Genomic DNA, 17,436 nt, shown 5'->3' with positions numbered 1-17,436 from the left:
ATCCGTTTAAACTTTCATCACATAGAATTTTGCTATAATGGCTTCTTTGAACTCTTTGAAATTATTTTTGTTTTTTGTTTGCTACTGCTTTTAAATTTGAGTCTTTATTCTATTCTAGCCCTGTAAACGGCATTATCTTTTTCCTCAAAGTACTTTTTTCTTTCTTTCATCTGGTTTTGGCAAAATTCTAGATCATTTTTAACTACATCTAAATCATAAATAGTAGCTCTTATTTTTTCGTTCAAAAATTAAAAGCACTATCTAATTCGACTTAAATTACTCTGCTAGAATTTTATGTATTTTTTTGTTGTTGTTAAACAAGTGATTTCATTTTTGTATATTAAATTTAAATAAAATTTATAAAAAATAATGAGCTTCTCTTATTTGTCCCTGAGTAAATAAAAAAAGTAGTTATTTTATTTATAATATTTACTAATAAGTTATCAAAAAATGAGTGCAAACCAAGAAGAAATATATTATTTTTAAGCATACTAATTACCTAACTTTGGGTTACTTTTGAATACCTCCAAATCCTGCTTTGATCTTTACAGAAATAACTTTGATCATAATAATGATCCCGAAAATGAATAACGCATACTTCTTCAAATCACACAATTTTAAATTCAATGCGTTTGAATTAATATTAAAACGCATTGAATTTAAAATTGATTTAAAATTGGCCTAAATCTTAGCTTTTTTCAGAGTTTAGGAGTAGGTAGTATTTCAACAAATTTCCTTCAGAAGACAGTTGGTTAGTTTTAGTTGGTTAATTTGTTTGTAAGATTAAAACAAAAATTCAAAAAGAATAAGATGAATCCTCCTTTACATTCGAAGTTTTTAATTTCAAATATTTTTTTTAAATTAAGTTAAATTTAAAAATAAAATGAAAACATTTTTTTTTTTATTTTAAACAATTTTAAATTTAGGTATTGATAATTTGCAGTATTTATGATTATATTGCTGTATTTTTTTAAATGTAAAAAATATTATTTTATAAAAAAGTGAGTAATACTAAATATTTACTAAAAAAATCTGCAGGATTCCAATTTGGATAAACCGGCAATCCAATTGATTCAAAAAAAGGCAAAATGTTCGAGTTTTTCCCAAAAAACATTACCTAAAGTATAAAAATTTAATAATTTAAAAAGCAAAATAAAATGGAACAAAAACATAAAATTTATAATAATTACCTATCAAAGTTGCCAGTTTATTATGCTATTCGGACAATTTATAAAAAAAAACTACCGTTCCGTTGCATAGTAACATCAGCTTGTCAAACATATGAAACACTTGGCTGGAAGGCTGGTGAATAGTCAAGCAAATTGCACGTTTTTCCTTTTCAACAAGATTTTTAAGAGTGTTTATAAGATTAAACGCTGTGGAAGAATCTAAACCAGTAGTTGGCTCCTAAAAGATAAAAACATAAACAAGGAAATATAACATTGATGGTTTTTTAACTTTAAAAACGCCAATCGTAAAACCCAATGATAAAAGGTGGACATAGTAGATTGAGGGGCACAGTGTATAAAAAGAGTTTTCTCAAATACTATGGTTTATTGTGATAATGTCATCATTTTATATGTTTATATATAAGTTATCTTAATTTAAAGACAAAAGAACATAAATTTTACATAAAAATTACTGGTTTTTGAAGGGTAGTTATTGTTTTAAGCAGACCAAAGTAAGTTCGTTACTTTTTTTTATTAAGGAAATCGTGGATGCAATTATTTTAAGAACTGAAGTTTATCAGTCTTATTATTGATATTTATATTTCCGTTTTGATGTTTAGCTTTTCCTTTAGAAATTCAGTGAAGAAAAGAATTCACTGTCCTTTGGGCAGTGAATTAGTTGATTCAATCAGCCCTATTATTTATCTTAAAGATTAATTACAAGCATTTTTAACAAATAAACAACAAGAGAAGAGTTTATTATTTTTTAATTTGTGGAGGAAGAGAGTTTTTTTTGTTAAAGAAAAGACAATTTGGTTTTCTTGTGTTTTACGTAAGAAAATAACATACTATAAGGTTTATGGCATAATAATTTTTCAAATTATTTTAACAAAATGCTGCCCGCATATCTTCATTAAATTCAATAATGATTCTTTGAATATTTTATATCAGTTATTATCTTGATTTAACATACTATAAGGTTTATGGCATAATAATTTTTCAAATTATTTTAACAAAATGCTGCCCGCATATCTTCATTAAATTCAATAATGATTCTTTGAATATTTTATATCAGTTATTATCTTGATTTAACATGATCCGAAACAGAAAAAAGATAGAAAAAAAAAATTATAACACAAGTTTTGTAAATATGAACGATGGAAAAAGCATTTACGCAGTAAGCATAGTAAAATTGCATTTTCAAGTTTGCAATGGTATGTGAAAAAAGCTAAACAATCTGGTCCTGATAAAATAAAGTACGAAGCAAACTAAAAATGTCAAAAGGTTTTTACTGGTGAAGAAGAAATGTTTTTAAAAGATTATGTAGTGAAGGCTTCCACAATACAATTTTGACTTACTCGCACTCAGTTAAGAAAATTAGCATATGATTTTGCTCAACATAATAGATTGTTCCACAATCATGGAAAAAAAAATCTTAGTGCTAAAGAAGATTGGTTGTATGGCTATATAAATAGATGAGTAGATATTTTTTACGTAGACCAGAAGTAACCAATTTGTCATGGCCTAAAAGTTTTAATAAAACAAATTGTCAGCGGAGAACCAAGAGGTCGTATGTCCATTTTTTGTATTTCAGAGAAAATTTAGTTTTAAAATTTAATTTGTTAAGACTTACTGCAAGAATGTCCGACTAATTTTTTAAACATTTTTAAAAGTTATATCATTCTTGAAACAAGATTTATTAGACACATACTCCATTGGTTATTGAATATTTATTGATAATAAACAGAAAAAACACAAAATGTGGACATACGGCTATTTGGTTGTCGACAGACGAAATGTCGCAGAGTTTTTTAAACATCATAAAGAAAGTTTTAAAAAAAAGAATTTTGTTCCTAACATCTATAATGATGAGACAGTTTTTTGTACAGTAAAAAAATTGGGAAATATAAAATTATTGCCAGTAAAAAAGATAAACAAGTTGGAAAAACTACTTCCACAGAGAGAGATAAGCTAGTTACAATACATGCTGTAGTTAAAGTAATAGAAAATACCATTTCTCCATTTATGGTGTTTTCTAGAGTGCATTTAAAAGACTCAATGGTCACGGTACTCCACCTGGAACAGTTTGGAGAGCTCATATAACAGGTTGGATGACCTCTGATTTTATTTATTTTTGCAACATTTTGTTACATCAACAAAATGTTCAAAAGAGCAACCTGTCTTATTGATTTTGACAGTCATGATACACACCTGTCAATTAAGACAATTAATCTAGCAAAGCCATAAGGAGTTCTATTTTCAAATAACCATCTCGCGGCAATCATAAGCTAATACAAAGCTATCAAACAGAACTGTCAATGGACCATTTAAAATCTTTTATATTCATGCCTCGAAGATTTTTTTGATGAACCATACAGGTAAACCCATAGCAATTTATAACATTTCAAGTATGATTAGTTTTGCTTTTCCTTTGGTATTTACGTCTAAAAATATAGTCTCAGGATTTCAATGTACAGGTATTTATCCATTGATTTCACTGATTTATTGTAATTTTATTAAGTTAAATGTTACAGCGTTCTGTGACGTCAAGTGGTTTGTAGTTAAAGTGCGTTTTTATTTGATAATTGTTGTTAATATGTTTTTGAGATAATATGTACGGTTTTGTATGTAATTGCTAATGTGTTCATATGGTTAAGGTAAAATTGTAAATATGTTTATGTGGGTTCCAATGGTAATATTTGAGGTATATGATTTTGCATAAACTGTGATTATAATTTTGTAAAAGACAAATTTTCATCGAGTAAAGAAAAGAAAACATCTTGACTTAATGTTACATTTCTGAGAGAAAACTACAAGCTAACCGGGCAATGAATTCAAGTATGAAGTTATTTGATATGTTCAAAACATACGATGGAACTTTAAATGCTGCGGTGTGGATGCAAAGAACCAAAGTAATAGCTGAAATGCAGAACAAAAAGCTAAAGCTACTTTTTCCAATTCTTCTTAGAAAAACTGCGTAATCGGTTTATGACGCTTTAACCATGGAAGATAAGCAAGATGCAATGGAAGTTGAGCAAGTGCTGTTAGCAGCGTTCTCATTAGATGTTTACAGCGCATATAAGCATTTCACAAAACGGAAGTTATATAATGGAGAGAGAGTGGATGTATTTTTGGCTGATTTAAAAAGATTGGCATATCTTAGAAAAGAGACAGTACGTTTGGCATTTGTTGTGGGATTGCCCGAGTCTCTACTATCACAATTTCGAGCAACAAAGGACCCGATTGATATTATGTTACCCAAAGTAAGAGTTGCTTTGAACCACATGAGGATAGATGGCAGTAATGCTATTGGCGCTGTGTCTCAACATCAAGTTACAAAAAATCCTTTAGTGTGTTACAAGTGCCAAGGTTTACATCACATTGCAAAGAACTGTTCATTTGCAAATAACTTGTCTCAAAAGAAGATCTTTTGATGTTTCAAATAAGATGCATTAAATGAAGATGCAGGGAAACGAGTGCAGGAGCGAGGGATCTGCACAACCTCGCTTCTCAACAAAAATGGAATCAGCGCGTTATATATAATTTGTTTAAAAGTTAATGGCATGGTAGCAACAGCAATGGTGGACACGGGATGCTCAAAGACAATTCTGAATCACAATTTTTTGTCAAAAAATTAGAATAAAAGTCTAAACTCTCTAAAGGTGGTAACTTTTGAAGGTAAAGTTCATCAATGTATTGGATCCGCGACTGAGAATGTCAAGGTTAATGATACCAAAACACGCAACGAAATTATTTTGGTGGATTTCCGACCTTACGGAGTTAATATGATGCTTGGTATGAGTTCAATTAAATTATTGGGAGGAGTTTTTATTTCCTCATCAGGAACATTAAAGTTTGTTTCCAGCTATTGCGGACTGGCAGTTTTAAACAAAGATAAAGTAAACAAAATTGAAATTAAAAAGAAAGATCATGAAGTTGTTGTTGATTGTATGGAATAGAGAGTCAAATGGAAATGAAAAAACGGAGATGGACCCAACCAACTGTTTAATAAAGTTACCAAGTACGTGGTACCAAAACATGCTGAAACGAAATACGAAAACGAACTTCAGGATTGGATCAAGCGCAAATGGTTACTTGGAGTATGACGAAAACGTAATTGAGCCGCCCAAAGGACAAATTCCTTCAATTGCTGTTATTCAATGAAATAAAGATAATAAAATCCGGCCTATTTTGGATTGGAGTGAAGCTAACAACTTCATCGAGGCGTATAAAAGAGATGCAGATGTGTGCATTGATAAATTGAAAGAATGAAGAAGAATGGGAAACAAACCGACAATTATGGATCAACGCAAGACTTATCTCCAGCTGAAAAAAGTGAGGAACACCTTTAGCCGTTTCAAGCGGTGGTATTTCACAACAAGAGATATTGTTTAACACGACTTGGTTTTGGTTTAAATGTTGCGCCGATGATCATGAAATCTGCTGTGAACGCTATCGTTGATCAAGACGATTTGGTTAAGAAAGGAACGTCCGCCTTCGTGGATAGCATACTTATCAATAAGAACATGGCGAGTCGCAATTATGTCAAAAGACATTTTGAAAAATTAGGTTTGGAAAGCAAAGAGAGTGAACAGATTGACGATAATGGGGTCCGTGTGTTGAGATTATTTGTACGCAAAGTTGGTAACAAAATGACGTGGTCAAGAGGAAATCGAATTAAAGAAATCCCGAAAAAACTAACCAGAAGAGAAGTGTTTTCAGTTTGCGGATAGTTGGTGGGTCATTTACCTGTGTGTGGTTGGTTACGAGTTGTTTGCATTCTGTTGAAACGAAGAGTTGCTAGTTTGAAGAACGGCTGGGACGATAAAATTTGTAGTGAATATGTGAAATGTGTTCTTCGAGAAGTTTATGATGAGGCCGAAAGTTGCGAGCCAGCTTGTGGGGATCGGGCTGTGGATGACAATGAGGGAAAGGTGTGGGGTAATACAAGTTCAAGTTCTTTAGCTATGGGTGCAATAGTTCAAATTGGTAATACAATTGTGGAAGATGCAACATGGCTACAAAAGAAAAGTCAGACGTTCATATAAACATGGCAGATTAGACGCGGTGCTACGAGGAACAAATATGGCTTTTACGTGGAAAATGGAAAAATGACAGTTTTTACGGACTCTGAAACAGTATTCCACTGGATTTCTGACGCACTTACTGGAAAATCAAGGTTGAAGTCAAAAGCTACTAGTGAAATGTTGATTCAAATATGAATAAGCGTACTGCAACAACTAATTGAAGAATATAACTTGAAAGTTGACATAAATATTGTCCCATCAGAAGATAATTTAGCTGATTCATTAACAAGAGTTCGAAGCAGATGGTAAAATAAGTTGACTGGGAATGAGCTTCTAAAGAATTGTATTAGAGCAGTAGTTGCGGGGCCTGAATCCATCTTAAGTATACACAAGAAAACTGGGCATTTTGGAGTGAGTAGAACATTAAACTTTGTTCGTGAAGCACTTCCAAATGCAACTAAAAACGAAGTTCAAATGGTATTAAAAAATTGCGAGCCGTGTCAGTCAATAGATCCAGCACCTGTACGGTGGTCGAAAGGTACCTTGAATGTTAAAAAAAATTGGGAAAGATTGGCCATAGATATTACTCATTATGGAACTGAAAAACTTTTAAGTCTAATCGATTGCGGACTTTTATGATGCACTTTGTGGCGTCAAGTTCATACGGAAGTGTTGTCATTGTTCGAATTCTCCATCTTATCTTTTGTGAACGAGGAGCGCCATCCGAAATATTAGCAGATAATGAGGCAACGTTTGAGACTGAAGAAATGAGGAGTTTCCTTGAAAATTGAGAAGTGCGTATCACGTTTCGGACCGCTTATTACCCTGAGGGGAACGGAATAGTGGAAAGAAACTATCGTGCAATAAAAAGAATAGCAGAGCGATCTAAGATATCAATACCGGAAGCAGTATATTGGCACAACGTTGTTGAAAACGATGAGGACCGAGTTGAAGGAATTGCTGACGAGGAGTGTAATTAAATTAAGTTGAATGTTACAGTCTTCCATGACGTCAAGTTGTTTGTAATTTAAGTGCGTTTATATTTGATAGTTGTTGTTAATATGTTTGTACGGTTTTGTATGTAATTGCTAATGTGTTTATATGGTTAAGGTGAAGTTGTAAATATGTTTATGTGGGTTGTAATGGTAATATTTGAGGTATATAATTTTGTATAAATTGTGATTATGATTTTGTTAGAGACAAATTCTCATTGAGTAAAGAAAAGAAAATATCTTGACTTAATGTTATATTTTTGAGAGAAAACTATATTTTTACGGATGAAGATTTTTTGAGCTTATATGTGATTGTCTAATAGAACAATGCAATGTCGATTTTCAAAATCAAAAAACAAAAAGTTCTGTCGTGTCAGGATGTTGAAATTTCAACTTCAAAGAACCCATAGTGCAAGGATAATCATCTTTCAAATCTCCTGAAGAAATAACCATTTTTCTGCAAGCACAACCGAGGAAAATCAACGGTGGAAAAAGGGAAAGCGTTAACTTAAACAAACATTCCTGTATGAGATAAAACTCGCAAAGCAGAAAATTATAAATTAAAAAAAAATGGGTGAGCATAAAAAATAAATCCTGCTAAAACAGCTTCTAAATGATTATTTTTCAGTAAAGTTTGGAAGTCAAAACATATTCTTGATTCAAAGAAATCTCAAAGTTACTGCCAAAAATAAATTACTTTATACATTTTTTAGCTACGTAAATCAGCTTTAAGCACGGTTAAAATATAATTGAGAATGTTTTGGAAGTATTTTTTTTAAAAAAAAGATTCCATTTAACTTTATTATTCCAAAAGTTGATCATATTTTTGAAATGTCACTCATAAATTTTTGATGACAATGCACTCTTTTAATCTTAAAATAGAAGTTTTTTATTTTAGATTTGTTGAATAAGTTTGAAATTTGTTATCATTAAAATGCTTCTTTATTTTCTCTATATTTAATGTTTATTCTTTCGATTACTTATCCAATTTTTACTTTTAACTAAATGCTTATATAATTGCCAAAATAAGTCTAAATATATTGTAACAATACGCTCCCTCACCACAACCCATATTTCAACTATTATTTATTTACAGTTTTTATTATTGAATCACTTTGCCCCCAATAGTTGTTCACTGTACCCAAATAAAAAAGAAATATAACTTTCAATTATTATAAATTCTTGAGTTATATATCTAAAAAAACTTTTAATGTGTCTATTAAACAAGGGGTTTCCTCCGCACCAAATGAAATTACAAAAGATATTACAATAAACAAAAACAGTGACAAAACAAATGTGTACAACTACCATCTTGTTTCTTTTTTTCCTTTTAAAAGTATTTCAATAATAAACAACTTTACAAAATCCAAGTTGGGTTCACAAAAGTATAGTTCAACAAAACATGTATTTTTTCAATTTCTGGGCTTTGTTTCTGAATAAAAAAACGATGTTGGGTAAACTTATTATCTATATAAAACATTTGATAAAGTTAACCATAAAAGTTTTTAGCATAAACTCAAATAGTTTGGGAACAACCTATTAAAATAGTATAAAAGTTACTTAGTAAATACTCAGCAATTTGTTTGTGTAGAAAATTTAATGTATGATTCCTACACTGATTTGTGTAGAGAACTCAGTTAAGTAAACAGGGTAAACTCAAGTTTACTAAATGTTATTTTATTGCTTGCAATAGATTCAGGTGCTGAAACCATTAGCTTGAGTGATTTGAAAGTTCCTAAAAATATATTTTGACGAAAAAACTTTAGTTTTACATTATTTGTTCAGCGAACTCATTAAATTTATTTGTTCAAGCAGCAAATTCATTAAATGTATTTGTTCAGCGGATTCATGAAATGTATTTCTAAACTTAGTTCTGTACGAAATCAGTAAGCATCTGTATTTTCTCCATAACCTGAGAGTATGTAGAGAATTCAATGAATGATTTTTACAAAATGAAATAACTGAAATAAAATGTGGTGTTCCTCCAGGATCTTGGATCCTTTTTCATAATTTATAAACAAAATTGAAATAAAAGAGAAACATCGTTAAAGAGTTTAGGAGCATTTAAATAAAAAATGAGATATTTTTGCAATATCAGTAAAATTTTAATCTTTTTTTAGTTTTATTGTCATTAATTATTTATTTTTAATAATTATGGCCAAAATGACAAGTAGTAGAATTTTTACGTGTCTAGCGCTTTAAACCAACGATATTTATATACATATATGTACTACGTTTTGACACTTTGAAATGATTCTGACAGTAAAATTATTGAAATTTTTTATTATAAATTTAATTTGTATCTGTGGAGGTATTTATTATACACTATTTGATCACGATAATCAAATGTAAACAAAAAGAAAAAATTAATAAAACTTACATCTAAAATTATGCATGCAGGGTTAGTTATAAGTTCTACAGCAATGCTGCATCGTTTTCTCTCGCCTTTAATGAATAAAATAAATATAAAAATCAAATACAACAAAAAAACAAAACAAAAATTTTACTTTAAAAGTACGTTTTGAAAATAAAAATAAAAATTAGTATTGATATAAATGTTAAACAGCTCTTTACCCCCTGAACATCCATGCGTATAATAATCGCCTCCTATCACTAAAAATATATGAATATTAATATCATATATCTAAAAAAAATAGAAATACTAAAATAAAATCTGTTGTTTACAAGATTATTTTAATATTACCGGTGTTTTCACATTTACGCAATCCAAGATCGTCGATGACTTGGTCTACAATAGCGAGCTTTTCATCCCATTTCATGCTTTCCGGCAGTCTAATTTTTCCTACAAACTTAAGTTACTTTTATAATATTAAAAAAGATGAATTTCAAAAAAAAGTTCTCATTTTTTTGTTATAAATGCTTCAAGACCAAAATTTCTCACAGAATTCAATCTTGACATCGAACTTTGTGAATTTTTTCAGAGATATTCTTATATATCTGAAATTAATTTAACGTATGTTGGTCAAAATTTTTATCCTTAGCAACGCTCTTAGCAGCCTTAGCAATTATAACGCCTATTGTTTAATCCTTTTGCTGCAATAGCATTCCTAAGGTGTTCAATCAAAAAGAAATTCCAATTTCATAAATGCATTTACACGATGTATGTGTTAATTCTTTCATCAATATATTTTTATTAGCGGAATTTTAGTATAAAGTGGTTTTCAAGAAGAGTTTTGTTTATATCTTGTTCAAAGCTGGGTTAAAACGCCTTAGTTAGACAACGCAAAATAAAATCATTTTTTTGCTTTTTTGTGCTTGTCACAAATACATTTGAAACAATGCACCGTTTCACAAATTAAAAAATAGATCAAACAAAGGTCAGATTTAGGATCATGAGGGTCATATTTAGAATCAGATTTAGAGCCATTTCTGCTCCGGGTCAAGGTAAGGGTCAACTTGTTCTAATTCAAATGTTAACCTTATACCCTAATCTTGACACTGGCTTTTTAATAAACATTTTTCTTTATCTCTGGAAGAGTGCATTTCATCTGAAATACTTATTAGGAGATGTGTCAACCCAAGTTTAAACATCTTTGTGCCATACTCAAAAAAGGAAATAAATGATGTTTCACTTAAAATTAGCATACCACTTTGGTTTTAAAAATTAAAAAAAATCAAAAAAAAAATCAACTATAAATGTATCGTGTAAAAGTCCTGAAAAGCATATTTTTTTGGATTTTAATGTTTTGGAAAGTATAACTAATATAAACGGTGAACCTGCCCAGATTGATGGAATTAAGTAAATATAAAAAATATCAATTTTGAGAAAAAGGGGATGGGTAAAATTATTCTTAAATCCAAAGAATTTGATGCTTTTGAAGAATCTAAACAAAAAAGATATGATGTAAATATAAAAGCTACAATCACATTTTGAAAAATCTGGTCTGGGTTATGAAGCAACAAAAATAATTTCAATGGTTATGAACTTAACTAAGCCAAACAATAATAATGCTCATAGTAAAATAAATGAAAAAAAGTATTGGAAACTTCTTAAAAAAGTAACTTCTGACTGTATGCCAAATGCATCAGGTATATATGTTTTCATCAGGTATATATGTTGACATCAAGTATATATGTTGGCATCAGGTATATATGTTGAAATCAGGTATATATGTATGTAGACATTTATATAATTCCCACTAATTGTTGATATTCTCAATGATAAGTTTGGTAAAAAAATTAAAACACCTAGGGGATTATGTTCCTCAAAATCTTTAATAACATTATCAAAGTCTATTTTTGAAAGGGAAAAACTTTTAATACAAGTTAGAGTTTGTGAAAATGAGCACTCTTGGCTACAAATGTTTTTTAATAATAAGAGAGAAATATAGCAACATTGAATTTTAAGTTTTTGGTTAGTGTAAATGTACTTAGGTTTATGTAAAAATTAACAATAATGGTAGACTCAAGTGGTAGGTTTAAGTGGTAGACTTTAAACCTTAGATCTGAAACTTAAGATCTCGAAAGATTTAAACAAATCTTCGAAAACAGAATTTGTTGAAAAATATTTCTAATACTTTCAAAGTATTGTTTAATACTTTCAAAGTATTGCTTCGCATAAACTTAATAACTAATTTAATTACTACGTATTATAATTATCAACTAAACTTATTTCTACAACTTTATGTTTAGCTTTATTATAACAAAAAAATTGTTTATGTTCTTACTTCTAGAGTTTGCCTGATAGTGAGATTTGAAAAAAAGATATCTTCTTGCATCACATATCCAATTTTTCTCCGAAAAAACTTGGAAAAGTTTTCCCCGTTTATTAAAATTGTCCCATTGGTTATAACAACTCCTTTAGTTCTCCTACCAGCAAGTATATTTAGAAGGCTTGATTTACCAGCACCTAAAATGTCAACATATGTATAAAAAGTTATAGTTTTGTTAATTTATTTTAATTTATTTACCTTATTTGAATTTCACGCCTTTTTTTTTTATACCCGAAAACTGGCTTAGCATAGAAACAAGTTATACATTTTAGTTTAGTCATAAGTCATAGGAACAGCCACAAATTGTTATAAAAACAAATACTAAATAGTGTCCATTGTTGAACAGCATTCTTGTGCACCGAAGATTACTCGGGCGCTGAGTTGGCGGTAGCCGGAATTATACTTGTATCATATGACAGTTCAGGTTTTTTAACATTTCTAACATTTGACCGTCTAACAAACTAAGCTATCCTCTAACCAACGGAGTTATCTCCTAACCAACTGAGCTATCCTCTAACCAACTGAGCTATCCTCTAACCAACTGAGTTCTCCTCTAACCAACTGAGCTTTCCTCTAACCAACTGAGCTTTCCTCTAACCAACTGAGCTATCCTTTAAACAACTGAGCTATTCTCTAACCAACTGAGCTCTCCTCTAACCAACTGATCTATCCTCTAAACAACTGAGCTATACTTTAACCAACTGAGGTCTCCTCTAACCAACTGAGCTATCTTCTAACCAACTGAACTATCCTCTTATCAACTAAGCTCTCCTCTAACCAACTGAGCTATCCTCTAACCAACTGAGCTATCCTCTAACCAACTGAGCTATCCTCTAATCATAAATAATAAATCAATTAAATAAAATAATAAATCAATTAAAACAATATAATACAAAACTTTAGGTTTCTGGATTCTGAAATTTTATTTTTGTATATGTTTCAATTTTGTATCAATTATCTTAAATTGCAACAAAACATTTTACTCCTTCATTATTCACTCAGCATCATAAATTAACTAGTGAGAATTCTGAACGTATCTGGCTGTGCTACTCACCATCAAATGGACATGCTTATTGTTTCAAGTGTAAGATTTTATTATCGGATATGAAAATAATTCTCCTTATACACTAGGGTTTAATCATTGAAAAAACAGACAACGTGATTTCGAGCTACATGAAAATAGTGAAAGTCATATATCGGCTTGTTTATCATTTGCATAGCAACGCGGTGTGATTGGTTGTGTTGATAGCGAACAGGAGAAAGCAATCTTAAATGAATCTAAGTATTGATTATCTGTTATTTGGCGGACGGTAGATGTGGTAAAGTTTTTATCTGAGGGTGGTTTTCCACCTCATGAACATGAAGAGAAATTAGGTTAATACACAATAGTTACTTAATGGGCATCCTCAAGCTATTAGCTCTTCATGATCCTTTTTTGGCTGAACATATTGAAAATCATGGCAACCCAGGTCGCAGCAAAACATCATACTTAAATTCAATTGCCTGTTATGAACTCTTTAATTTAATGAGTTCAACACTTATCGCACGTCGATCAGTTGTATGTGACAGTTCTTTATGCAAAGTAAGGTGAACCTTGAGTGTTTTTTGACATTTATTACGGTTGAAAGTCACACTGGAATAGGATTATCAAATACATTACTGGAGTTTTTTGGAGAAAAATAATATTGAAATTAGCAACTGTTGTGGTCAGACGTATAATAATGCATTGAATATGTCTGGATGTTACAACGGTGTTAAGGCTCATATTTTATCTGTTTGTGAATATGCTATTTATTGATATCGCTTTGCTCATTCAATAAATTTAGTTAGTGAAAATGCTGTTGATTGTTGTAGTATAGCAGTTTTTTTTTTTTATATTGTGCAACGGATCTACGCATTCTTTAGTGCCTTCACTCATCGATGGACAATCCTGACAAAAGCGCCATCCAAAAACAAAACAACAGTGCCTTAAAAACACACATTGACAGCACATGCTGATGCAACAAGTGCTCTGCAAAAGGGTCACAAAAATATTTAATCTGCTCTAGATACAATTGCAAATAATGAACGTACAAAAGTGAAACTCGACAAGAGGCGCTTGGACTAGCAAAACGTCTTGGTCAATCGATAAAAATTTTAAAAAATATTGATTTTTTTTTTCGATATAAAACTTTAAACTTCGTTTATGAAGTTTTTTTGGGTTTTACTTTAAACTTAGAGGTGGTATATAACCATAATAAAGTAATGCTAAGTTAAAAAAAAATTTTTCAAACACGAAAAGCTAAAAATATATATACTTTTTTAATATAAATAATTATATACAATAATTAGAGTGATTATGGTGCACATGGCTGCATAGCTCAGTTAGTTCGAGCTACAAACGAAAAGTTAAAACCCAGACTGTTGTACGATACGGGTTCAAATCCTGCCACCGCCAACTCAGCGCTTGAGTAATACTTCTGTACACAAAAATGTTGGTCAATAACTGACGCTACGTTGGGTTAGTCTTAATGACTATTTGTGGCTGTTCCTTTGCTAAGTCGACAATATCTTCGGATAAAAACATTGTATAGAAAAGTATAGCAGGAATTTTCGAATATATAAATAAAATAAAAAAGTTATAAAATATGTGGTAAGTTGCATCAAATTGTATGGGGCTAGTTGAATCATAAATTAACTGCGGGTTTTGTTGATTTTACGCACTTTTCTAGTTTTTTCTAAAATAATGGACGCTTTTTTTATATAACTGCGTAACAATAAACGAAAACGAAACTTTTATGATGACGATAAGTTTATATACATATACGTATTTTTATATACATACATACATACATATATATATATATATATATATATATATATATATATATATATATATATATATATATATATATATATATATACATATATATATAAATATATATATATATATATATATATATATATATATATATATATATATATATGTATATATATACATATATATATATATATATATATATATATATATACATTTATATTTTTTTAATATACATAAATATATATATATATATATATATATATTTTTAATACACATAAATAATCTTCATAAATCATCAAACTTAACAACAATAAATTTTGCACAAGACACTAGTTTGTTTTTGTCTCATAAAGATAATAATACGCTTTTTACTAATATGACAAATGAATTAAAAAAAGTATCTGTTTGGTTTAAACAAAATAGATTGTCTCTAAATATAGAAAAAACTAAATGGACACTTTTTTATCCACCTTCAAAAAAACAGAAACTGCCTCATATCATGCCAGATCTTTTAATTGATAATATAATAATAAAAAGAGAAAAAGTTAATAAGTTTCTTGGAGTATATATTGATGAAAATCTTGGAGAAATCATATTGATAATACCTCCAATAAAATTGCTAAATGCATCGGACTTCTCTATAAAGCAAGAAATATATTATGTAAACACCAGTTAACACAATTATATTATTCATTTATACATTGTCATATAAACTACGCGAATAATATATGGGGAAGCACTCATAGAACAAAGCTAAAATCTCTTTTCCTTCATCAGAAACACACAGCCCGCGCAAAAAATTTTAAAAATTGGTTTTTTCATACGAAGCAACTTTTTAAAGAAATGAATATTTTAAATGTATATCAACAAAATGTCTTTAATATTTTATGTTTCATGTTTAAATGTAGAGAAAGTTTTTTGCCAAACGTATTACAAAATCTTTATTGTATGAAACCTAAAAATAAGTATAATCTTCGAGTTAATAACAATCTTATTGCCCCTTTTTGCCATAAAAGCAAAGACCAGTTTTTTCTTTCTTATCGAGGTCCTTATCTCTGGAACAAAATAGTCGTACCAAGTTTTGATTTTTCTACTCAACTGACTTTTGCTTCATGCAAACAAAATCTTAAAAAAATTATATTTTTAATTGAAAATATCTTTATTTATTTTTAGTTGTTTTTTTATTTTTTTCATTTTTGTTTTTTGTTGTTGTTCTATTTTGTATATATATATATTTTTTAACATTTTAACTTGGCTTTTTAACATTTTATTTTGGTTTTTAAATATTTTTGCATAAAGGTGTATTATCTTACTAAAAACATTGTATTTTTATTAAAAATTAACCATACATTGTAAAGGGCTTCATGACAAGATCCTCATGATCTTCTAGAAGTCCTGTAGTTACTAATGTAAAAATGTCCACCTCGAAACAGCCGTGATATTATATATATATATATATATATATATATATATATATATATATATATATATATATATATATATATATATATATATATATATATATATATATATATATATATATATATATATATATATATATATATATATATATATATATATATATATATATATATATATATATATATATATATATATATATATATATAATATATATATATATATATATATATATATATATATATATATATATATATATATATATATATATATATATATATATATATATATATATATATATATATATATATATATATATAATATCACGGCTGTTTCGAGGTGGACATTTCGAGGTGGACAGTTTCTTGTTATTTTTTTAAATTACTCTAGAAGATCCTCATGATCTTCTAGAAGTCCTGTCTTTACTAATGTAAAAAATTGTAAAATATAATTGGTTATTGTAATATTTTTAAACGGCAAAATATTAAATTTATATATATATATATATATATTTATATATATATATATATATATATATATATATATATATATATATATATATATATATATATATATGTTTATATATATAAAATATTTATATAACATATATATATATATATACATATATATATATATGTTATATATATTATAACATATATATTTATATATGTTATATATATATATGTTATATATAATATTATATATATATATATATATATATATATATATATATATATATATATATATATATATATATATATATATATATATATATATATATATAATATCACGGCTGTTTCGAGGTGGACATACAGTTTCTTGTTATTTTTTTTAATTTTTCGCTGGTGTTACTAAAACTGTTATAACTTTTGAAATATTACACATAATTTTGTTCTGTAAAAAGAATATAAACAGCAATAAAATGTTTTTTTCGTTTAACATTCAATAAAATATCAATTTTTTCTTTCGGTTTTTAAATGAACGCACAGAATTTACGAACTTAGCTGATTTTGAAAAGTTTAATGTTATTTTTAGCAAAAATAATCAAAAAATATATATTTATGTTGTCTAATATATAATAAAAACATTGTTAGAACAATTTTAGAGCAAAATATTTTACTTGAACCTAATACGAATCGACAGAAGGATTATTTAAGTCAGACAACAAAATTGCCAAATATTACATTAAACGTTTTCTTTAAAAAAACACGTTTGACTGGATTAAATATATTTATCAATATTAAAAATATTAAAGGCATAATTAAACAATATTGAAATTTGTAAAGAGAATTTCAC

At 28.4% G+C, this 17,436-nt stretch overlaps 1 protein-coding gene across 1 annotated transcript in view; it reads right to left on the bottom strand.

The window, feature by feature from the left end:
- Nucleotides 1-17,436, bottom strand: part of LOC101239819 (uncharacterized) — a 36,102-nt gene that overhangs the window by 9,847 nt on the left and 8,819 nt on the right. Inside the window, exons 2-7 of the mRNA XM_065793337.1 lie at nt 11,877-12,058; nt 9,893-9,998; nt 9,763-9,801; nt 9,569-9,633; nt 1,246-1,407; nt 1,024-1,117 (exon numbers count right to left, since the gene is read on the bottom strand). Coding sequence (XP_065649409.1) covers nt 1,024-1,117; nt 1,246-1,407; nt 9,569-9,633; nt 9,763-9,801; nt 9,893-9,998; nt 11,877-12,058 — 648 coding nt within the window. The remainder of the gene's footprint in view (nt 1-1,023; nt 1,118-1,245; nt 1,408-9,568; nt 9,634-9,762; nt 9,802-9,892; nt 9,999-11,876; nt 12,059-17,436) is intronic.

The sequence above is a fragment of the Hydra vulgaris genome, chromosome 03, assembly GCF_038396675.1.
Source record: "Hydra vulgaris chromosome 03, alternate assembly HydraT2T_AEP".
Classification (NCBI taxonomy): domain Eukaryota; kingdom Metazoa; phylum Cnidaria; class Hydrozoa; order Anthoathecata; family Hydridae; genus Hydra; species Hydra vulgaris.
The sequence above is the reverse complement of the archived record's forward strand: the minus strand, read 5'-3'. Positions and strand labels throughout refer to the sequence as shown.